Source organism: Epinephelus lanceolatus, chromosome 3, assembly GCF_041903045.1.
Source record: "Epinephelus lanceolatus isolate andai-2023 chromosome 3, ASM4190304v1, whole genome shotgun sequence".
NCBI classification, from domain to species: domain Eukaryota; kingdom Metazoa; phylum Chordata; class Actinopteri; order Perciformes; family Serranidae; genus Epinephelus; species Epinephelus lanceolatus.
Genome location: NC_135736.1, coordinates 28,541,814 through 28,565,417, shown reverse-complemented (window position 1 = coordinate 28,565,417; position 23,604 = coordinate 28,541,814). Strand labels below are relative to the sequence as shown.

General features: G+C 39.6%; 2 protein-coding genes across 3 annotated transcripts; both read right to left on the bottom strand.

Moving 5' to 3' along the window:
• Window positions 1-262: 262 nt before the first annotated feature.
• On the bottom strand, window positions 263-14,994 carry spag5 (sperm associated antigen 5). 2 transcript variants are annotated; one of them, XM_078166219.1, is made up of 25 exons: window positions 14,863-14,994; window positions 12,948-13,010; window positions 12,726-12,854; window positions 10,341-12,634; window positions 10,057-10,249; window positions 9,773-9,889; window positions 9,525-9,617; window positions 9,287-9,421; window positions 8,777-8,896; window positions 8,581-8,673; window positions 7,679-7,813; window positions 7,467-7,560; window positions 7,218-7,365; window positions 6,998-7,048; window positions 6,326-6,500; window positions 5,536-5,669; window positions 4,870-5,038; window positions 4,426-4,567; window positions 2,761-3,007; window positions 1,597-1,729; window positions 1,404-1,484; window positions 948-1,097; window positions 759-833; window positions 525-605; window positions 263-442 (listed from the first exon to the last, which is right to left on the bottom strand). In XM_078166219.1, the coding sequence occupies exons 2-25, from the start codon at window positions 12,984-12,986 to the stop codon at window positions 371-373; spliced, it is 5,100 nt and encodes a 1,699-aa protein (XP_078022345.1). In that variant the 5' UTR covers window positions 12,987-13,010; window positions 14,863-14,994; the 3' UTR covers window positions 263-370. The 2 variants fall into 2 exon arrangements, with proteins under 2 accessions (XP_078022345.1, XP_033479013.1); XM_033623122.1 differs by lacking the exon at window positions 14,863-14,994 and adding an exon at window positions 13,466-13,571.
• trmo (tRNA methyltransferase O) lies at window positions 14,742-21,781 on the bottom strand. Its single transcript, XM_033623439.2, has 6 exons — window positions 21,572-21,781; window positions 21,166-21,323; window positions 18,886-19,060; window positions 18,014-18,171; window positions 17,195-17,788; window positions 14,742-15,154 (listed from the first exon to the last, which is right to left on the bottom strand). The coding sequence occupies exons 1-6, from the start codon at window positions 21,658-21,660 to the stop codon at window positions 14,919-14,921; spliced, it is 1,410 nt and encodes a 469-aa protein (XP_033479330.2). The 5' UTR covers window positions 21,661-21,781; the 3' UTR covers window positions 14,742-14,918.
• Between the last annotated feature and the right edge of the window lie 1,823 nt (window positions 21,782-23,604).

Sequence of the window (23,604 nt, the reverse complement as noted above, 5' to 3'; positions counted from 1 at the left end):
TTAACTAAATCCTGGGCAAGTTTTTAATTACCTGCTTTGATATAGAAATGAATGAAATCTAAACAAAATACAAACCCAGTGATGAACACACAGGTCTGACATCTGACACTGGAGAAATGTGTCAAATTTAATGTCCAGCTTGGAGCATCACACATCTGTTGGTGACATGGTGACACAAAGTTGCCAAACATTTTGAAAACATTTTTAATAATCATTTGCTCTTGAAATAAAAAAAACAAACATAAGGAGCAAAGACAATCCATAAGATATTAAAATTTTATTTAATTTTAATCATACTAAAAATATGAACACTTACAGCTAAAACACAACACAGACATAAATACAATAAACATTGGTGACGACAAACACGTCAGCCGATATATTCAACAAGCTGCTGGAGTTGTTCGCAATTCTTCACGACCACCGGCAAAGCGTGCAGAGTCTGTGTGGAGAAAATGAGCACAGTCATTATCTCAAATATCCACACATGCAGTACATATTCATGACAGAGGAAGGCACCTCACCTCTCGGACTTTATTGATCACTCTGCTTAACGTCTGAATCTCATTCTCAATTTTCTGCTGATTGGTCTGGTAGATGAGTTGCTGTAAGAGACGTTACAACATTGTGAACATACTGGATTACATCCTCATTTAAATGACGCTTCTTCAGCTCTTTTATTAAATATTAAAATATTTTATTCCTTTACATAGTCAGCAGTGTCTGTAACTGATACAGCACATCAAGCCAATACTTACAGATCTTTTTGCTCTATCGAGGAGTTTAGCTCTGGCCTGCTCCGCCTCCTGAAGACTCAACTTCAGTCTCTCCACCTGCAGATAAAATATCAAAGGGACCTGTGTTAGAGAACCTGAAGTGTCAGCCTAAAAAGGTATCGAACTACACTGTATCTGGCAATGCTCCCACCATAAGTGACGGGATCGTACCTCTCTCAACAACTGGATCTTCTCTTCCATGAAATGTGCCGGGTAAGCTGATTGGCTACCAGCTTTTCTCAGCTCCCCCCGCAGGAAGTGAGACTCTGCCTTTGACTGCTGGAGCGAACGACGGAGCTCAACCACCTCCTTCCGCAATTCCTATGGAAATATTGAATGAAATAAAAATTACAAATAAAAGAATAAAAATAAAAGAATGCTAACTGATTTACAAACACACAAAGAACATAGAAAAAGGGGGGTAAAAAAATCTAATTAAAGAAATTAAAAAACAAAGAAAAGAAAAGGATGTGGGGGCTTATATCTATACATATAAGACATCCATCTCGTCTACCTGATCCAGAGCTGGTTGCAAAATGGTGTAGACGTTGAGGGCACAGCCTCCTGTAGCATACATATAGCCAACTGTATTCTGAGTATTTTAAAAATAAAGATTTTGTTCCTTACGTTACTCTCAGTCCTGTGTTTATTGAGGATTTCCTGGGTCTCTTGTATTTCCGCCACCAACTTTGCCACAGTTTTCTCATCCTGTGTAAAGACAAGTCATCTCTTAAAGAAGTCGGTGCTGTTTTAAAAAACTCATTTTGAATTTTTGCCAGGCATCACAGATGAAGTACATACTATTCACAGTTGGTCTTACCAGAGCTTTCTGCTGCAATGCATGATTTCCCTTCTCAAACAGGCTGTTCACACGGCTCAGTTGATGCTTCAGCTCAAACACCTCCGCCTCATGTCTGTTGTTTGCAGCCTGCTGCTCCACCTGCAGGCCAGAGCTGGAACAATGCATGAGATAATGTTGGAAAAGAAGGAATACATACAGACATACACAGGCTGGACTTTTACATTAAGCTTCTGTGAGAAATACTTTTTTTTTCTAAAAATGAAAAATTCAACTTAATGCAAAAGAAAACTTGACAAATCCCTGATTCATTTCTCTCAGACGCAAAATTCATAGAACATAGATCCAGGAATCTTTAGCTATATTTACTAAGACAATTATTATCACCTCTTCTTTGTTACAGATCTCGATACCAAACCTCTGACAAAGGCCCTGTATGCTAAAACAGTGGTTCTCAACCAAGGGTCCAGTTCAGGACCTCCCGGACCCAGAAAACTAAGGAATAGCTTGTTTTCAGTATTTAATTCACTTTAGAAGGGAGCCAAATGCAAGTAGGAGCCATAAGAGTAACTACTCTAATCATAGGTTTTACTTTCTCCTCGGTTATCTCCTCAACAGGAGTTTACAATGATAGAATTATGAAGTGAAATCTTACCAAATGGGGGTCTGTGACCTAATGTGTATCAGTTTAGTGGTCTTTGACATAAAAAAGGTTGAGAACCACTGCGCTAAAACATGGTGAAGTGAAGTAAGGTGTCTTTCACATTAGGTGCTCCTATCACTTCAGCAACTAATAGTCTATTAGTAGCAGCAGTACAGTCTTATTACATGGCAGCAATATAGCTAGTGCTGGAGGGATTTATTCCTTAATTAACAATCAAAAATATTGGAGATTAAATTTCTATGGATCAATAACGATGCAAGTCGTTTATCAAGCAAAAAATGCCAAACATTTTCTGGTAACAGGTTCTTAAACACAATGACTTTCTGCTTTTCTCTGTTATATAATTGCAAATTGAATATATTTTCATTTAGGACTGTTGGTCGAAAAAAATAATTTGACGACCACACCTTTGATCTGGAAACTTGTGTTGGGCTTTATATTTTATCAACAGAGTGGTTCATTGATGAATCTAAAAAAATATTAAGTGACCATTTTTATTTCACACATTTTACAGGACTTACATGGTGTTGCGCAGCTCCTCCAGCTGAGCATCTTTACGCTGTCGCAGCAGCTTCAGGTTGCTGAGGAGCTCTGTGACGGTGCTGCCCAGGCCAGCCAGCAGCTCTGCCAGGCTGCTCTGATCGTCCTCCTCGGGCTCAAACTCTACTGCGTTCAAATTCTTTTTAGGGGTGACGGCTGTGATGCGGGTGAAGGCGCTCGTCTCGCTGAACAAAGGTGCACATTGTGGCTCAGGCGAGTCTGAGGGGACTGAAGAGACAGTGAACTACAACTTAGATTGCCTTAAAGGGTAAATTTGGTCATTTTTAACCTGGATCTGATTTTCACGTTTTTGTGTCTCAGTGAACAACATTTCTTTAAATTGGTATAACAGCGAAACAGGATACAACATAACAACTCAGGGTATTCATGAATCGTTAATGTAAGTCCACTAAAAGTGCTTGTTTTTGCTACTGACAGGCTCAAATTATTATTATTATAAGTGTCTAGGTGTGTTATGGGAAGGATCCCAACAGAAGCAGACCTGTTAGTTAGAGAGTAAGATCCTTTTTGTTTAACCAAAAACAGCCCCAAGACCACAATCGCCAAAGCCACCAGACTCCATTTAAATTTCAGAAAAAGATCTATCTCTGTAGGGATCCTTTCCATAAGTTGCCAGACACTTAGAATATCTATGTGAGTCTCTCAGTGGCAAAAAAAACGAACACTTCTAGCGGACAAGAAGAGACATTGCGAACATGCCCCGAGTGTTTACACTGCAGTCGGTCTCACTCAATACTAAACCAATTTCATAAACTGTTGATCCCATGAGTCATTTAGACACCAAAAAATGAAAAAAAAAAACGGGTCCAGGTTGAAAAATACTGAACCTACTATTTAAATTATTAGATGACGTTTAAGCCGCCACTGAACTAAGTTTGAGGCATGTAATTAAATGTGGCATGCACAATTTTCAGCGTCACTATGGTTCCAGTAACTACAATGCTACTTCTGCAAATCAATAACTGCTTCAAAATTACTCTGAGACGTGTTAATTCAAAATACAGAGAGCAATATAAGCCGTACATTATCCGTGAGGGAAATAGCATAACTGCAACAGCAGATAATGTGGGAAGAACAAGTGTAATAGAGTATTAAGGAAAAGGACATTTACAGCATGAGAGCATGTCCTTCTCACCTCCTACTAAGAAACATTGTTAGTTAATTTTGGGAAAGCGACTCTTTACCATTCTTCACAGGAAGATATTTATACTCCCCTTTCATATATACATGGCATGGGTCTGCTGAACACTCATTTAACCCAGGTTTGAGCCATTCAAATCAGACTGCTGTCACAGGTGAATCTCTCATGTCACCGTTTAGACACACTTGTTTGCACCTGCTGACCACTACAACTACATTACACCATGTTAAATAAAATTTTCATATCAACTCTCATCCCCATTAGAAATAGATGTTCAGCAAATCAGTGCAAGTGTCTGACTGGAGTTTCACTAAGGTTAGGAGGAGGATCATGAAGCAAGGTTGGATGATGCAAGGTTGACCCACTCAGACTGATTACCAGCGTGGGTTTAACCAGCTGCTGAGTAACTGACTGCTTTTGTAAGTAAATCAAAGCTGTAACAAGTTTATACTATGAAAGACATATGCAGGGTGAGCTACAGTACCTGGTTCAAGAGGTGTCTCTGCTCCGTCTTCCTCCTTCTCAGCAGTTAATGCAACAATGACGCTGTCGACAAAGGAGCTCGAGGGGTGACGACGCTCCAAGTTGAGGACTTGAGACTCTTTATCCAATAGTGATTCTGGTTTCTAAAGTAAGACATAAAGGCCTGCATGAAAATGTGTTTTCTCCACAGTGCTACAGTCCACTTACTTACAGTTCATTTCAGTTTTTTTATTTGTAAACCATGAAGTTTGAGCCAATGCATGTCGAGAACTGAAGAGTCTCTCACATGACTGAACATGAACACAATTAGAGGCTCATTCTCCAGTCAACTACAGTTACAGCGAGGGCACGTATGTAAGACAAAGGTGGTGAAATCCAGCTGCTCTTCTGCTTTAGGCTGTGTTTAATCTCTCTAAACAGATAATTGCGTATTCTTTTGCGTTACCTGGTCATTAAGAGCTTCATGTACTTCATTGGTCGTTCCTCGCAGTGTGTGATGTAGCAAAGTGATTTCAGTGACTGCCTGTGCCAGTTTCTCTCCGAGCTCCAGCTGGGTTGCACCAGCTCTGGATTTTGTGGTTTCCAGCTCCTCCTGCAGACTCCTGTTCTCAAGCCTGTATCACACATACACAGACAAGTTAACATTTAGTACACAGACTAAATGTTGAACAACTTTCATTTGCTGTAAGATTAGCACCAGAGGTTTAAATTTAGCTGACCGAAGACTTGTTTACACACTAAGGATTTTATCTTGATCAAATACACTATAAAGCCATTATTTCCTTTCGCTTTATATTTGCTACCTTCATTCACACAAAATGAAAACAAATCTGTTTATTAAAAAGCTTGTTTAACAGATATAATACAGGTATCTAACACAATATATAAAGTTTATCATGCTGCAAAGAACTTTGTAGGCAAAGCACAATTTTTTTTTTTTATGTAACCTAAAACACTGGATGATGACAAAATGCTGCCGTAATTCAAACAGATCTAATCAACATTTCTCACTTGCATATAACTGCACATCAATACATCATCATCTAATACATTTTGGTTTTCTTTATAAGATAAAAAAGCGAAGGTGATTCCATGGGTGCTGTTAACTTACTGAAGTTGACTAAGTTCTCCTTTCAGGTCCTCGCACTCGATGTTCCTCTCCCGCAGCCCCTGCAGGTTGGCCCTCAGCATACGCTCACTTTCAGCCACCTGCTCCCTCGCCAACTCATTCTCCATCTGTAAGAACTGACACACAAACACAACAGAAAATTTTAAAGCAAAAGTCACGTATTATGATGACAGCACCTTATTGAAAAAACACTTGATTTTTAGATCAAAAAATAACTGCTGATCATTTGAAATCTTTTTTAAATGTTACCAACAAAGGCTCAAATTTAAAGAATAAAGAAACTCAGCTCCATGTTGGCTAAAAAGCACAAGTGATACTACGGGTAAAGAATGGAGGACCAGACAACAAGCAGAAACAAAAAAATGAACAAAAAATGAATTACAGCAGTAAGAGGGCCTAAATCATAGAATAATTACAAATCAATAATCTACTAAAGTACGGTAAGTCAGGGCTGCATGATAAGGGAAATATGCAATAACATTGAATATCACCATACCGATGTTACTTGTAACTGATATTAAAACACACTCAGTTCTGCCTTTCTGCTGCTTTAAGTGTACAGCGAAAAACTAACAAATTGTTCGCTGAATTAAAATATGAAATGAAAATGATTTCAAACATTTTTAACTAAATGAACATTAACACAAAGGGCAATATATATATATTTTCTTTCAGCTAACTCAAACAAAATCCCCACATCATGCAATATCACATACTCATCACATACTATACTGTACAGCCCCACTGTTAGGAATATAATCTAAAAGCTTACCTCGTTCATATCCCGCACACCACTGAGTTGTGTGCAAACATCCTGGAGCTGCTGGATTTGCATGGTCTGGGACTGTGAGAGGACCTGCAGCTGACTGAGCTGCTCCTCACTTTGAGCCAGAGCCTGACTCAACTCACACACGCGCTGCTCCGACTGACCCAGTGACGTCTCCAATCTAGGCGCAGACAAAACACAGGCAGTGGGCACTAGTTTCAGTATTTTAGGTGACATTTGTAGATGTGTGGCAGGGAAAGAACAAGGTCGCCTATTGGTCCCATTCTGCTGTCATAATTCAAGTAGTTTGAACTCTTATTTTGGGAAACTTCACTGCGTACTGGTGAGGGCAACTTGTCAGCAGCAGTAAGGATAAGTGCCCCATTAATGCCTGTAGAGCTGATTCTCTACCCGAACCCAATGTGTTTGCAAACACATAATTTTACTAAACTGGTCTATGAATGCATTCAGAAAGTTATCAAGGATAGAAAGAAATCTGTGACAAGTTTTAGTCCAAATTTTGACAAAGGCTTTTCTCAGATAATCTCCAATGTGATTTTGCTTTAACTTTCTGATCATATCATTGGCCCCTTTCAAACGGAAATGCTTTTTGCATTGTTATGCATTTTCTTATTGTTCCACCCCTAATAAACAGACAAAATCAAAGTCACCACTTACTCATTGGCTCTGTCATTGGTGAGCTGGATGTCCTTCCACGACTGCTGCAACCTGAAACAACAATGCATTTTTTAGCACCAAGCTGTGCATCACTCAGTTTCTGCTTCTTTAAGATCCCCCTTGATAAAAATGTTTCAGTAGCATTTCACCATATGTTTCCTTTAATGTTCCTGAGCACATGTATGTTATTAGCACATCAGTGTTGTTGTGGGTGTCATACTTTGTAGTTTCGGCACCAAGGGCCTGCTCCAGGAAGGTGTAGGAGGCCAAAGTGGAGGAAACAGTAGCAGACAGCTCCGTCACCTTCCTCTCCAGCTGACCCCTCTCTTCCTCTCTTTCTGTTAGCTTCTGACGGAGCACACCCATCTCTGAAATGTAAGGATGTCAAGGAAATGTTAGCACATTTATAGGCTGATAAGGAAGAACAATTTGAAAAGAAAAGTAGAACATATTTATTTCATCTTTTTACCTGAGGTCAGAATTGTCACCTGCAGATTTAAATCACCAATCTGTTCTCTGGCAGTTCGGAGATTCATATTAGCTTGGTCCAATTCTTCTTCAATCTGTTGAGTACAAGTTCATGTAAAAAAACAAAGAGTCATCTTCATGATCTGCAGCCATCATCATTCACATACGACAAGAGTTGCAGCAGTTTTAGGAATTAATTTATAAACATCAGACCTGCTCTCTCTCTTCAACAGCTTGGTCTCTTGCAGAGAGATACTCGTCCCTCTCAGTCAAAGCAGCAGCTGCCTTCTCATTCAGCTTCAGAAGAATGGGAGCAGTTTTCTGCAGAAGACCTCTGACTGCGCAGAGCTGTGACAAGATGAACACACAAATGCATCTGTATTATGAGCATTTATCAGGGTTCCCACAATTTTTCATGGACAAAACTTTAAAAACTTTTCCGTAACCTTTCATGGACCCATAAAAGAAATTCCTTGCTAAACTTGCCTGGCATTTTTTTTTGACATATCAGCTTCAAACTCTATTCAAACATTTTTTCAGCTCACTGACATACATAAAAAGGGAAACGAAACACGTGGAGAAAATGAAGAAACGTATGTGATGGTAAACAAAACGCTGTCAAACACTGACCCACATTACAGCTACGTTACGTCAACAGCTACAGAAAATAAATTTGCTGTTTTATTACCTTATCCACAGAAGATTACTGTAACAATTTCATGACACACAACAGAAAACCATGACTTTGCCAAAAAACTTTAAATGATTTTTACTAATTCCTTGACTTTTTCCAGGCCTGGAAAATGTGATGGTGAAATTCCATGACTTTTCCAGGTTTTCCATGACCACGAGAACCCTGATTAATGCATTTAAAACAAAGTCGTAAATGCTGTATCCACTCAAACGCCACATTAAAGACCAAAATTATATGACAGTACTATTGTGCTGTTATTATATTGTGAGCAAATGCCAGAGATCAAACAACAATTTAAACTTTCTCATCTTTGTAGCTTTTGGCAGACGGTGACTTTTGGAGATTTCGACATGCTTGATGGTACCGTTACATGCCTACAGCGCTTATAACATTCACCTTTAAAAAGTGATATAAAACATACTTCTTTCATCAAAGTGGATTGTTCCTCCAGTGTCATGGACAAAACATCAGTAACAGACTTAAGCATTTCAGCGTGGGCCTGGTTTAATGCAACCTGCATTAGAAGAGGGAAAAAAGAGACATTAAATACACTCTGATGGATGTTGTGCTGAATAGATTAAAATAGACCTGTTTGTTGCCTGTTCTCTGTAAAGTACCTGTTCAGGGTACGTCTGGTCTAGGGCAGCTGACAGTTCTTGCTGAGACCCAACAATCCTCTCCAGCGCTGAGATTTCTGTGGCACAGTGTGTCCTCAGCTGTTCCATCGCACTGAAGGCCTGGAGACAAAAACACATTTATGCTCCTGGAACAAAGGATGCTACGAGAAGCAAAAAGCATATTGCTGTAAATAATCTCAGACAACAAACATGTTATAAATTTTCTTTGTAAGGCAGCTTGAAGATTTTCATAACCAGAGACAGAAAACTACCACTCTCTAAATGCCTTAATTTGCTCCTCAATAGCAGCACAGGAATTATTCAGTTATTCTATTTTATCTTTTCACAACCAAAGCAAAGCCAAAAGCCCTGGTTTTACTGGCCTCAACAATACCAATAAAAAAAAATCCTCAACGTGCAGCAGAACCACTTGAGCAATAATTAGGAATAGGTACGAAGACAAAACATTTATTGAACTACCTAGGTGAAGAGATTTGTCACTGTACTTACTGCCTCCTTGGCTGTGAAGGCCTCCTCCATCTGTGTCCTCATGTCATCTCTTTGGTGAAGAGCATCTTGGACCTTCTGCGTCATTGTTGTCTGCGTCTTCTTTGTTTTCTCTAACAGAGACTTCATCTGACCGTACTGAATAACACAAGGAAAACACACATCAGCTAATTCATACCCACTGGATACGTACACAAAGAGCATGCAACTGATGTCAGATGGCAAAGACATGTTTACATACATGTGAAACAAGGCTTTGGTGGTCTTCTCTGACAACGTCTCCTATTTGCTTCATATTAGAGAGAGCAGCATCTGTGTCACAACTCAAAGAAGTCTGTTGGGACAAATATACAAACAAAATCAGGCGTTTCAATGCATTCTTTTCACTAATGTAAATCATTAAAACGCATGTGCCAGTGCCTTTTATCTATTAAGTTTAAACATGGCATTGCAGCATAGATCATGTGTTACAGATTGTTTATGTCTCACCATGGTGACCTTCATGTCCTGCATACACTGGCTGAGGTTCTGCAAAGAACTTCCATCCAACTCCAACTCACCAATCCTGCTCAGAGCCTCCAAATATAAGTCTCTGTGCATTGAGGTCTTTATAAAATACAAAACAAATAATCCGTTAAAACAGAGATTGTGGATGAACTAAAAGAAACTCAAGATGTCATCACAGCGAAATAATTAAATCTACAACAGTGCAAACTCTAAACGCTTCACATATCCCACTGTCAACCCTTATAGATGTCAGAGTGTGTCCTTACCTGACTGAGCTCAGTGTGGTCCGTCTGCACTAGTTTCTCCCTGAGGTCTGACGGTGCAGGGCCTGCAGAAGGACATCCACTAGCCCTGGATGCAGCCAACTGCTGCACCAGAGCCTCCACCATGATCATGCTCGACCTTAACCTCTGCTCCAGCTCTTGTCTGGGAAGACCCTCTAGGCTGCCTGGAGGTACACTGAAAGCACATCAACAGAAGGAAACAGTGAGAGGCAGACACAGAGAAACCATGTCATATACAGCCTAACTAATCCAGAGGCAACACTTACTTCCACAGGAGAGGGTCGGTCAGAGTGCAGGAATCCACCACAGAGAAATCCCTCTTTCTCTCAAACTGGCCAGATGTATTGACGCTGTGGTCTGACCATTTAACAGGAGTGGCGCCCACACAGATGCTGCGGGATTCTACAGGAGTAGCTTTTGCCGACGGGACCGTGACAGCAGCAGGAGGCAGAACGGGAGCAGAGACAGCAGCAGGTCCCATCTTTCCTGATGCCAAGAAAAGAAACTCCGCCATCTGCCGAAGCTGCTGCTGAAGGGGACCATCTGGAATCAAAGGTATATCCAGAGCCGGCTTCTCCACTTCAGACTGAGGCACTGCACAAGGCTTTACACCCACATCCTCAACTGGCTCAGGGACTGGGTCTGGCTGGAGCTTGCAATCTAATGCTGTAGAGTTAAACCGAGGATGTGGCATGGGGCTCTCCAAGTGCTCTGTCCACAACACAGCTGGGTCGATATTGGACGGAGCCACAACGCTCTTTTCACCCTCAAGAGAAGACTCATCAGCTAAAAACTGGTCAAGGGCAGGACGCTTGAAAGCCTTTAATACAGCGAGAGAGGCTCTCCTAACAACAGGACTGAGGATCCCAAACGCTGATGCTACTGAGCGACGGTCTGACAGCATTTTCAAAGCATCAGGGAGGTTTTCCCACTGGGGGTTTTCTGCAGAGTTACCGAGAATTGGTCCATTTCCAGATGAACCGAGTGCGCTGTCTTTTGCCTCATTGGATTCTCGGGGTTCACTGCTGGTTTGCACTTGAGATACGTGTTCCACAAGTGTCTCCACAGGTGTAGGAGTCTCTGCTGAAGCTGCAGTGGGGCTACAGTCTGGAGACTCAGTTCTGTGAAGCACTGAAGGCAAGGCACTGTCGTCAGGATGCACTGAGTCCTTTTTTGATGCCTCTTGCATTTGACAGTTAACAGATTCATGATCCAATTCCTTCAAAGACGTGTGAGTCTGTGAGGATGTACTGATAGCTGGTGCATCAGTATCAACCACAATTTCATCAGTATCCATTTGGCTGTTAGGTTGTTCATAGTGACCTTGAATGTGATCCTGTGTAGCAGAGGTAGGTACACTATTGTTGTCCAACGGCTGGCAGATCACTGCCTGGTCGTCAGGGAGAGGGACAGTCTTCTGAGTGTCATCTGACATTACTACTTCACTTCTGGCACTGATGAAAGAGCTGATCATAACGCCCTCTTGACTGCCAGTCTGGCTATTAGTTTCCACCAAGCTTATCTGTTTAACCTCATCCTCAACATCAAGTCTGACTGGTAATGACTCCTGGGAAATGGGACGATTGCCACTTGGGGTTGATGGGTAATTTTCAAAAACACAGTATTGGTGATCCAAATGATCATTACCGTTTTGTACATCTTGGTCACCAGCTAACACGCTTGGATCTAGACCATAGTTGTACGACTCACTGCAGGTCGCAGTTTGGTCAGCTGGCAGAGGAACAGTCTCATCTGCAAGTCTGGTGCCATGTGAAATTTCAATCACACCTCCAGTGCAGTTAAATGATTTGAAAGTGACATCACTCAGTCCATCAGCAGGCTTTTCAGGACTACCGGTGGTGTCAGAGGGAGTGGTGATGACATGATCACCATTTTCACCGCTACAGTAGGGATGATCTGCATGTTCTGCTTCACACAGTTGGCCACAGACAGAGATATTTGTTGTATTCATGCTGTCCTCTTGTAAAGGTTCACCCTGCTGTGCCTTAGGCAGAGGAATGGTCTCATCTTGAAGTCTGGTGACATCAGAAACTTCCACCTCACCCCCATCACAAACAAAGGATTTCCAAGTGATGTCTTTCTTTCCACAGCAGTCACTCTGAAAAGCTCTGAAATCTTCTGTGGCACATCTGTCATCCAAGCCACCAGTGGCCAGTGTAGTGTTTGAATTTTCACGGAGACATGCTGCGTTAATGTCAACCACGGAAGCATCTTTCATCTCAGGATTATAGTAGGGGTGTTCTATGTGACTACTGCATGACTGAACTATCATACTGTCAGAGATGACTGTTTCCTGTGTTTCACACATGGTTTTCATCGCCTGATCCTTGGGCAAAATGATACTCTCTTCCTCTGCACACAGTGAAGAGCCTGTAACTTCAACCTCCCCACCGGGACAGATGAAGGATTTAAATGTTACATCTCCAAGTCCACAAGCTGTCTCAGTAGCTGCCACATCAACAGTAGAAGCACTGATCTGAATCACTTTGGTGGCTGGAGAGTGCATGTGTGGCTCTGGATCACAAAGATTAGATTCGCCCTGTTGATTAGAATGAATGAAAGGTAAGGAAAAAGTCACAAAGAAATGTGTAAACAACATGAGCATTTTCCACATATTAGTATGAACCCACCTTGGGTGTTTTCACAACATCAGCACTGAGCAATGACTTTGATTTGAGTCTCGATGACGGCGTTGACAGATGCAGCATTTCATTCTGCAGACTTCTCAGTGGGGTACGCTCTCCACATCTGCTTGAAGGCTGACATCAACAGAAGTCAAACATAATATTATAAGCTTGTTTGGTCATAATTTAAAAACATAAATTGTGCACAGCAGAGCACAAAAGTCTTACCAAGCCTCCCCCACTGGAACTTGACTTCCTGGAGGACATTACTGTGGAGCTGTGAAACTATTACTGCAAATGAAGACACAGAATTTCATATTAAATGAGTATTTAAAAAAAAATATTTGATTGAACTGCTTGGTTGATGCTAAAGATAAGACGGTTTCTAAAGAGAAATGATAACCAGCCAACTTTAGATAACGTTAAGCGCTAACGTTATTGATACTACGTTACGTATCGAGTACAGGCAGTGAACCATTAGTAACGTTTATACTCATTGGTGCGTACATAAGCGGTAACAGCTAACCAAACCTAATTTGTAAGTATAGTGTAACACTAAATTATCAAACAGTGTGTTGGTAAGAATAACTGTAGCAAGGGCGGAGGGCTAGCAAACTCGTCGTAAGCTAACGTAAGTTACGTTAACTAAAGTTAGTTTGTACACGCCTCACAACGGCAGCTAACGGACATTTTAAACTCACCAAACTATAGTATATAATCTGTGAATTCAAGTAAAAGAAAATTACCTTCAAACTTTTACAAATAAACTTTAACCAACGTTGAAAAAGTGAGGAGAGCAGGGTAAACAAACCCTTAGCGTCGAGCAGCCATCAACCGCGTTTCATTCAAAACACAAATGTCAGCTCTGCTATTGGTCCTTTTATCTTCTTCGTTGGTTGTGTGATGCACTGGGCGCACGTATCACGTGCTGCCACACACTGTTGCCCTCAACAGGAAGTTAATGTCACTACTCCAGGGCGTTTTTGGTGATTACATAAAAACTACAACTGTCTTCTGTGTTGCCTTTTACTGCAGGTATTCATATTAGAATTATATGCTTAAACATAGTCAAGTTTAGTATATTATTTATGTAGCGCCAAGTCACAATAAATGTTATCTCATGACACTTTTCATCACTTTCATTACACATTTTCAAACATAAAAATGACTCCCATCATTGTGTCTCTTAATAGTCACCATCTACCCTTCTAATGAAAGACGTTTTTGATATTTAACCTGGTAAATCAGAGCCTTCCTTTTAGTTAAAGTTAAAAAAATACTCTTTTGCTTCACCGGTCCATTCAGGTCATCCCTTTTTCACATTCAATCCCCTCCTCTGTTTTTTTAGACACTGTGTATTTGTGTTTCCACCAAACATTTCTCAAAAGATGACTCTCAGTGGTTTTGTCATTGTTACCTTTAATTTTATCCAAAAAAGTATGGTAAGGCTTCTTCAGCTGAAGGTAATAACCTAATTTAAGTTATATAAATTCAATGCTTAAAGAATAATTTCAAGATTTCACTCTCTTCCTCCCCCCGACTCAAAAACACATCTGTAAAGCTATAGTTAGAGAGTGATGTAGGTATGGTTTATGACTTATACCAGTGATAAATTACAAGGGGAAAAAAAACAAAAAAGCCCACTCATTCATGATGATTCAGTTGAGTAGAGGGGCATTTACTTTCTCCAAATTAAGAAAAAAGATATGAAAATGGAAATGATACAGAAAAGAAACCTACACCAGAAAAAAACAAAAGAAATCTTGACCAAAGGTAAACATGCAAACAATTTTCGAAATCACGACGTTGTGCAGGCCAGGTGGACAAGCCATTAATACTTCATGAGAAGAGCTTGATATTGTAGTACCTTTGTACAGTCACTACTATTCTAGATAATTTTTACCGGACCAGCCATAGAAATGAACTACATCTTTTATTATCTACCATTTCTGCCCCATTATTACTTCCTGTCAGTAACAGAGCAGATAAGGACAAAAAACAAAAAAGCATTTGTTTCAAAAATCTTTTATTAATTCTACAGATAAAAAATTTTATGTTCCACATCTTTTATATGTCTGATTTAAAGAAAGTCTACATGATCAATCACACCACTGAAATACACATTTGTATGTAGAGAAATTACCTGCAAATAGTGAGAAACATTTGACAGGCTTCGTTTTTGAGTCTTTCCAGAGTTTCTCACATTGAGGCAACGTGCTGCTCCACAGGTCGGACCTGCAATACCTCAGCAAAGCCTTGTCCAAACCAGCAGGTGATGTCAGCCGTGTCCAGGGTGAAGAAGAACAGTCTGTCTCTGCAGCGTGTCCGCCTGTAGATTGACCGTGGGTCTGCTGACAGCACCCCTCTGATGGCCGCAGCAGCCTCCTCCGGACTGCGCAGGAACTTGAATCTGGGTCTGTCACTTTCAGAGGCTCCTGTGTGACATGGAAGTTGATGGGGTTTTTTTCAGTGGAAGCACTCTGTTATACTGTGAATTATTTATACACCCATCATTGTCATCAATGTCAAATATAACTTCATCCTGACAGAAGTACATTAGACAGATAATCTGTTAAAAAAAACAGATTCCTCCAATTCGTGGTGCCTCTAATGGCCTTACTGTATACGAATGAAAACAACCAATCAGACCTGATGAGTCCTGCCTATTTGTTGCCTCAAATGTTTTCAACTTATAGAGTGCTCTAGGGATGACGCTTTTCTATAGGTGGAAGTTAGCGTGCCCTGGGTCGCTCAGGGTTTTTTTCCCTTGGATTTCCATTGGAAGCTCTGTAGAAAATACATTTATGATACTTACATGTTTTGTTCAGCAAGATAATCTTCACAAACGAACACCACTTTTGTGATTTTTGAAGTCTAAATGAAATCATCATAAGTAAAATCTACCATTAGGCTATAAACAAACTACACCACAGTCACATGACCTTGGCATTGCCACCACAACAGCATGATGAAGTTCTGTAGTCTCATGTAGCCACATGTTAGCAACCACCATTTTTAGACACACAAAAGCTTCAAAATTCACAAGTGGGGTATTTACTGATGTATTTTATGTTGTAGAACAAAATATGACAGTCTTATTTCAGGCATTGGACCAAAAACCCATTCTTAAACCAAATGACTTCAAGACAAGGGAACTAGGAGTGTGAAATTTTCCGAGTTTTAGGACCCATTCCTGGGGCACTCTGTTTTAGTACTGTTTAAATAAGAATGTTTTGTTCTGGCCTCTCGGTGATGCTTGGTGTGTTGCATTACTATTTCCAACAAGGCAGCAGGGTCACAAGCTTTCTCATTTTACAGCAAAACAGTACAATAACACATGTGTCTGAAAACATCTGAGGTGAGAAAGTTTGACAGTTTGACTGCAGCTCATGAGCAGTGATTGACATGACTGATAGCTGTGTTAGAGACTCCGATTGGTTGTTTTCAGTGCTACAGTAAATTCTAGCAAATGCCTTTAGAGGCGATAGGAGGAAGAGGAGGTACATAATTTTTTTTCACTATCTGTCTCATGTATAACTGTGTGGATGTGGTGACACTTCCAGCACATATGAAAAAGAGTTATTTCATAGAAGTTGCCAACAGTAGCTGTAATCTAAATTAAATAAGTATGATATAAAATCTTTACTTTAATAAAAGGCTTTATAGTTTAACAAATATTTTTATTTTTAAATAAAATATAGTTCGTAGATTACGTACTAACCTAATGAAATGTGTATAATCTAAAATAAATAATTTCAAAGGATCCACATTTTAGTTAGCCTACGCATGAACTAAGAGTTAAACACTTCAATTCACACTTTTTTTATTGTGTGTGTGTGTGTGTGTGTGTGTGTGTGTGTGTGTGTGTCCTGACATGCACTTCAGATTAGCCCCTTTCTCTTGATTTGCCTTTGATATTTTGTTTATGTCCAGTGTTACTTCCTGTGGTTATTCTGTGTTGACTTGCCGCAGACATTTTTAATTCATGTTTAGTACATTTATAATACATTTCTCTTGTATAACACGACTAAGATGATAGAAGTGTAAAATAGGTCAAATAATTTCAAGGGACATATATGAGGAGGTCCCTGTTACATACTTTATCTTGTCAGGGGTCCTTGGCTGAAAAAGGATAAGGAACCTCTGCCATACATAACCACCCACTGCACACCTGTTTTGTAACATACTTGTGTGAACATACTGGTTCTGCTTTGTCATGTTTTTGTTTAGCTCTGCTGTCGCTGATTTTAGCTGTATGTCGACTGTAAATTATCCTGCGTGAGCACACTGAGAGCAACTTAAAACCGGAGTCAAAGGTCCCTCTCTGTGTACACACACTTTTCCAATAAAGCGGATTCTGTTACTGGATGCCTGGTTTCATAATCAGGTTTTTCATAACAGCACCCTCTTGTGGACACAAACAGAACATCACCCTTTTCTCTGTTAAAAAGGGTAGTGTTGAAAGTTTGGCTTACCTGACGTGGGAACAAAGTCTGCTAACTGCCTTTCAGCATTTGGGGTGAAGCGCACCTCCAGACTGCCAACAGGAGGCTCTCTGAGCCACCCAGCTATGGTGCTGTAGGCCTCCTCTCCATAGCAAGGGTGGTCCACTGTCGACTCTGGTGGTTTGGATTTGGGGGAATCTGACACTTGAACCTCACTGGCACAACTCAGCTGGCAAAGGTCACCTTGGTTCACATAGGCCTTGACCTCCTCCAGCACATTGTGGAGGTCTTTGCGGAGGGAGAACCGAGCAGTGACTGACTGAGATGAATCTGTGACTGGAGTATCGGCTTCGGATTTGTCTCTTGAGAGAAGTCTCCTCAAGTCATCGTCATCAGTTCTTCCACTTTTTAGGTCTGACTGCTCCTCTGACTCCTTGTGGAGGTTAAATGTGTCTGTTGACTCCTCTGGTGACCCAGCAGTCGCCTGTGGTCGCCCTGTGTTTGAATCATAAGGCTCAGAGCCCATCCTGGTGTGGGGGGAGTCGTACTCTGGGATGTAGGGTTTGATGTCCAGGACCGGGGTGCCATCAATCATGTCAATGTCTGACAGGTGTATTGTGTCACCTAGAAAATATAAGCAGGAATGCATTTGTTTCTGTGGCTGAGGTTAAATTTGACAACTGAATATTAGACTTCTACTATATTTAATTTAACTGGAAACAAGAAAAAACAATTTGGTATTCAGAGTTTAAAAATGCTAACATGTTTACATTCTGCCAAATTTGTAAAAAGCTCCTTACAAAGACAAATACACACAGTAGCCATTGAAGAGTAGACACATTTACTCACCTACAATTTTATCAAGTTTAGCTAAAGTCAGGCCCAAGGCATTTGGTCGGTGTGGACTGCGTGTCGAGTACACTCCGACTCTCTGACCGTTGAGTCTAGGAGGCTTCACTTTGGCTTTATAACTCAGGTGCCCATTTTTGTGAAAGACAAAGATGATCCTGTTGGAAACCACATGTGGAAAACACATATGGCATGAAATAAACAATAGATACATAAAGTCTGTATGTGTGCGAAGGTGGTTATGTCGAAAGGGTCAAAACACTGTTTGCAAAATGGAAAATTAAATCCTAAATCATCAGTCTACAAGTAATATATAGAAAGACAACAAAAACATTTGCTGCTAAAGAAAAAAGTTACAAATATTACCTGAAAGAAGCAAAATAAAGTTGTTTATACAGCCCTTAATAGCAGTCTGACATGGCCTCATACACTCTTATAAGACAGGTGGAAGGACTACTCATTCAAGGTAAGAAAATATAAGATAGAAGACAGAAGATAGAACTTCATTTGTCCCGAGGCAAATTGCTGGGAAAGTCCGCAATTCACCTCAAATGTCTCAATGAAAACGCACTTCAGCAAGTTTTAATTTATACTTTGTTGCATTCAAGTTATAAAATGAAAATGCTTTGTGTATCAACTGTATATAAGACTAAATTGAGTTTGTAGGCACACCTCAAAGACCCACAACACTTCAATACGGTGATTATATCTGTCTATCCAGCTATCCATCTATCCATCTATCTATCTATCAAACTTCCGCAATGACCTACAAAAACACTACTCTCACTGCAACTCCAAACTATGGACTGGGCTGTGACAGATCCACAGAGATGAAGTTCAAGCATGCAGTTCACCAACTGTATGAGACTCACCAGACGTGGGAGTACTGCTCCAGGCCCACCAGAGCGTGCTCGGGGTTATTGAAGACACTCTGCTGGATGCGCAGTTCGGCTCTGGAGGGACCACAAATGGTGGGCTGTCTGGGTGTGCCGTTCTTCACAGAGAAACAGGAGCTGATGAAGCCAATCGGGACTGTGTGGATGTTTCCTGGAGTGTTAAACAGACAACAACATCGTTACGCTTTATAACATTTACAGCGCTTTTTTTTCTGCTGCTTGTAATTTATAACACAGTAACCAGTACTCTGCACCTTCATTCATGAGTTCCACTGTCATTTATACTTTGCTCCTCGCATCTTTTTTTCTACTTTTATTTTACTGAACTACCATAAAACTTCAATTAATAGCCCGAGCTATTATTTGCTTAAATCACTTCTATTTGGGACAGGCCTTTAATTCCTTTCACACAAAACTGTGGCTAAGCAAAGATCTGAACTGTTTATTTAAACCAGTATGAATATTACTTGTTTAAAATTTTGGCTTCAGATAATATATCAATTATGAAACATTAATTTGATCTAGCTCTGACAGACAGCACATCAAAGAGTGAGACTTAGGGCACTCGAAGATTAAGGTACCTGGTGCACTGACAAACCACCACTTTATCCTATTAAAACAATACTCACAACTTAATTAATTTTTCTGAAAAATCCTTTTGATTCTTTTGATCTGAGGACCCTTATGGACTAAAGGAATATGAATAACTTACAGGGTAATCGAGGAATAGACACATGATTTGAGATAGCCGACAACACAGTTTTATAAACCTGAAGAACTTCTTTAAAAAAAAAAAAAAGAAAAAAAAATTAAGTGGCAACTAGACAAGGCGTCTAATTGAGACAAGGGTTTATGTGTCAAAATGTGTAGCTGCACCAGGCTAGTAGAAGGGACTTCACTTTTTTCTTTTTTTTAAACACCACATTATTCAGCATTTTATACAAGCAATACAGTTTTTACATGACTCACACAGTACACAGTACTTTGATCATTGTACAAAGTAACGTCTATCCAGTTTTAAGATACGTACAGTGAAGTGTTCAAGTGCAGTAAGATGTACCTGACATTCACACTTGCGAGGAAAAAGAAAGGAAATGAGATACCTATAATAATGATTAATAAATAAATGTGTTTATGTGTACATACAAACATACCTGTTTGACTACATGTGCACTCGTGAGTACAAAGAGAAGAAAAAAGAGGAAAAACAAGGGAAAAGCAAGAGAAGGGAAAAAATGTAAATAAATAAATAGAGTAAACTTAAAAGTATAAAAGTGGGATGGGAATAGAAGAATTTACAAACTCATTACAGGACTCCACCTCTTTATAAGGGGCTAGGCTTTTAATTGAAGTTTTACAGTATGTACTGTATATATAAATGATACGTATACAAGTTTATCTAAGAACTGAAATGATTTATCGATTGACACAAAAATAATCAAACTTGCTAATTTATTATACTGTAAATTTATGTGGATTCTCAACTGCTGGGTTACAAGTTGAAGATGTCATCTTGTACAACTGTGATTGGCACTTTTTTGTTGACTATTTTAGTGACTTTTTTGTAACTAAGTTACTAATCAGTCAATTAAAGAAATCAATCATTAAAAGCTAATGACAAAGCCCATCATTTAAGCTCCTCCTCCTTATACACAGAGCCCCACATGGGCTGGGACTGAGCTACATCACTAACTCCCTTGTTAACTATTTGCCTCCAAGAACACTGCGATCCTCTGCTGCTGGTTTATTGTAGGTTCCCAGCAACAGCCAAAAGAAGCCTTTGTTAATTACGCCCCAAAGCTATGGAACAAACTACCTATAGATGCCAGGGACGCTAACACTAAATATTTTTTGAAGAATGGAAAAACATATCTGTTCACTCTAACCTTTAACTAGCTCTGACTTCCTGATACAGGTCTGACACTCTTTATTTCTACGTTTCATGCTGCTGCAACTCTTTAAAAATCTTACTTGATATTATGATTTATAGTTTTACAACTCCATGTCTTACACTGTTTTGTGTCCATTATGTCTATTTTCATGTGAAGCACTCAGTGCTTATACTGCCCTTATTGTAAAGCACTTTTATTTCACTTTGTATACTGAGCATTTTTGACACATAAATTTCCTTTAGGATAGATCGAGTTCTTTCTTATGTGATGTGATGAAGAAAAACTAGATTTTTTCTTCCTGCAGAAGTCCTGTCTTTTACATCACTGCTGTGGGTGACTGCACAGTAGAACTAATGGTAATCACCTTGCTCTAATGCAGCCTGTGGTGACACTGCTGGTGGAGGCAGTGGTGGTGGTGGAGGCTGGTCTTTAACAGGTTCACAGGGTCCAATCTTTGACACAGCCGACTGAATGGATATCATGTGTTTGCGCTGAGCTCTAACTGCACTGTCCAACATCTGCCTGTTAAAGAAGAGTACATACCATGTCAGCAGTGGTACAGATAATATGTGTATGATGTTATGAGTGTCATGTCTGCAGAGAAACAGGGCAAATCTTATACAACTTAACGTACATAACAGAAAATATACTGATAACATGTCGCTTAACCTTACTATACACCATGTCTAAAGAGAAACATTTATAGTTACAGCTGTCACAAAGGTCAGTGGTGCACTCTGTTGACTCAATGTGCGGTGTTGTGAACATACCTCAGGTTCTTTATTTCTTTTCTCATCACAGAAACCTGCTGCTTCAGGTTGTTAATGTGCTCACCGCAGCAGTCACACACAGGGCTCATCTTACTGTTATACAGGACAACACACAGTCCTGAATAAGTTAGCCTTTAACTAGCTGCTACTGCTAAACAGCAACAAACCCACACGCTGACGAAACACGTGGGTGTTTTTCCATGCGGAAGCACATGTTGACTTCCTGTTGGCCAACCAGCAGTGTTTCAGGTGATCACATAATAACTGACAGCTAATCTGAGCAGCTCAACAACAACATGTTATACTCTGTAATGTGTACTGTAACATACATGTTGGTAGAAAACACTGCTTGGGGCCGGTAAAGCATGAACTACGCATGAATGTTGCAGGAGTCTTTGATAAAGTTGCACTGCAGGTGTTATGTCAGCAGAGGGCAGCAACAACTATGGCTCATTATTTACTATTTTTTTAACAAGCTTTATTGAAGAATGCAGAACAAGAAGCCCACACAAAAGCATCCAACAATACACTGTACAATCAGAAAGTCTGGAATGTATTTACTCAAGTATTGCTTTTGGGTACATTTAGTTTAGTCTGTTTTAATTTAGTTTAGTTATTTTAAGAAGGGACAGTGAAAATTAATAAATACACATGGTAATCTTGGCCTTCGCCTGCAAAATATCACTCAAATAAACACATGCTGACCAGGAAAAGACTGAAAATGACCACAAAGACATGCAAAGGAACTGCCGAAGGAAGGACACAAATTTACAGATAAAAGGTCCAAAACAGCTACAAAGAAACAAAATAACTACAAGGAAACACAAACCACCAAAAAATGACTTCAAAGAAATATAAAACGACCATAAATTGAGTTCAAAGAGACAAAAAAGTATGACAAAGAGACATTAAACAACCAAAAGAGACACAAAAATACTTTAGAGAGACACAAAATGACCTCAACAAGACACAAAATGACTACAAGGACACACAACCACCAAAGAGAGAGAAAAAAACACAACAAAGAGAAATAAAACAACATAAGTGTCAGAGGGCCCATTGGCCTTCACCTGCAAAATGTCGCTCAAATAAACACATACTGACCAGAAAAAGACTCAAAATGACCACAAAGAGACACAAAAAGATGCAAAGTAACTGCAAAAGGACAGAAATGTACAAATAAAAGGTCCAAAACAACTACAAAGAAATACAAAATGACTACAACGAGACACAAAATGACCAAAACAGACACAAACTGAAGCTAAAGAGACCTCAAAGAGTCACAAAATGATAACAAAGAAATACTAAACAACCACAAAATGACTTCAAAGAGACAAAACATGACAACAAACAGACACAAAACAACCAAAAAACACACAAAATGACTTAAAGGAGACACAAAATGACCTCATAAGAGACACAATGACCAAAAAATAAATAAAATGACTTCAAGACACACAAAAAGACCTCACAGAGACTAAAAAGGACCACAAAGACACACAAACCCACTAAGAAAATGACAAATGACTTCAAAGAGACACAAAACAACCAAAAAAAGACACAAAATGACTTTAAAAAGACACAACATGACTACAAAGTGATATAACAATGCCAGAATTAGCCAAAAGGCTATTTCTCATCTGTTGTCCCTTGGCCAAGATGTTACACAAGGCTATCTAAAATACAACAAAGCACAAAAAATAAACAAACAAACAAACAAACAAATCAGGGCATACAGTTTAAAAGACTTCTTTGAACACATGAAGAAGAAATGATTCTTTTTTAAGTCACACGAAAGTAATGATCATAAAATGTGTGATTTGGTGCCAAAACTTGAGGCAAAGTTGATACAATATAAAAGGACATCCAGTTATTAAGAACACTAGAGGCATTTACTTGTATCTCAGAAGGAAATATTTTTCTGCATTAATCTCAGAGATTGACACTCTACAAATTCAGATTTTACACAACATATAACATTGTCTCACTTAATACAATGCATTATCATGGATGAAACAGAATATAAAGTAGTT

Coding starts and splice junctions, on each gene's coding strand:
- spag5 (XM_078166219.1), bottom strand. CDS start 12,986: ATGTCCTCCAGGAAGTCAAGTTCCAGTGGGGGAGGCTTG. Junction 6,501..6,997: donor ACCAATGACAGAGCCAATGA/GTAAGTGGTGAC, acceptor GTCTGCGCCTAG/ATTGGAGACGTCACTGGGTC. Junction 1,098..1,403: donor AACACAGGACTGAGAGTAAC/GTAAGGAACAAA, acceptor ATATTTCCATAG/GAATTGCGGAAGGAGGTGGT.
- trmo (XM_033623439.2), bottom strand. CDS start 21,660: ATGAGCCCTGTGTGTGACTGCTGCGGTGAGCACATTAACAACCTGAAG. Junction 18,172..18,885: donor GAGCAGTACTCCCACGTCTG/GTGAGTCTCATA, acceptor GGTTTCCAACAG/GATCATCTTTGTCTTTCACA. Junction 17,789..18,013: donor TAAACTTGATAAAATTGTAG/GTGAGTAAATGT, acceptor TATATTTTCTAG/GTGACACAATACACCTGTCA.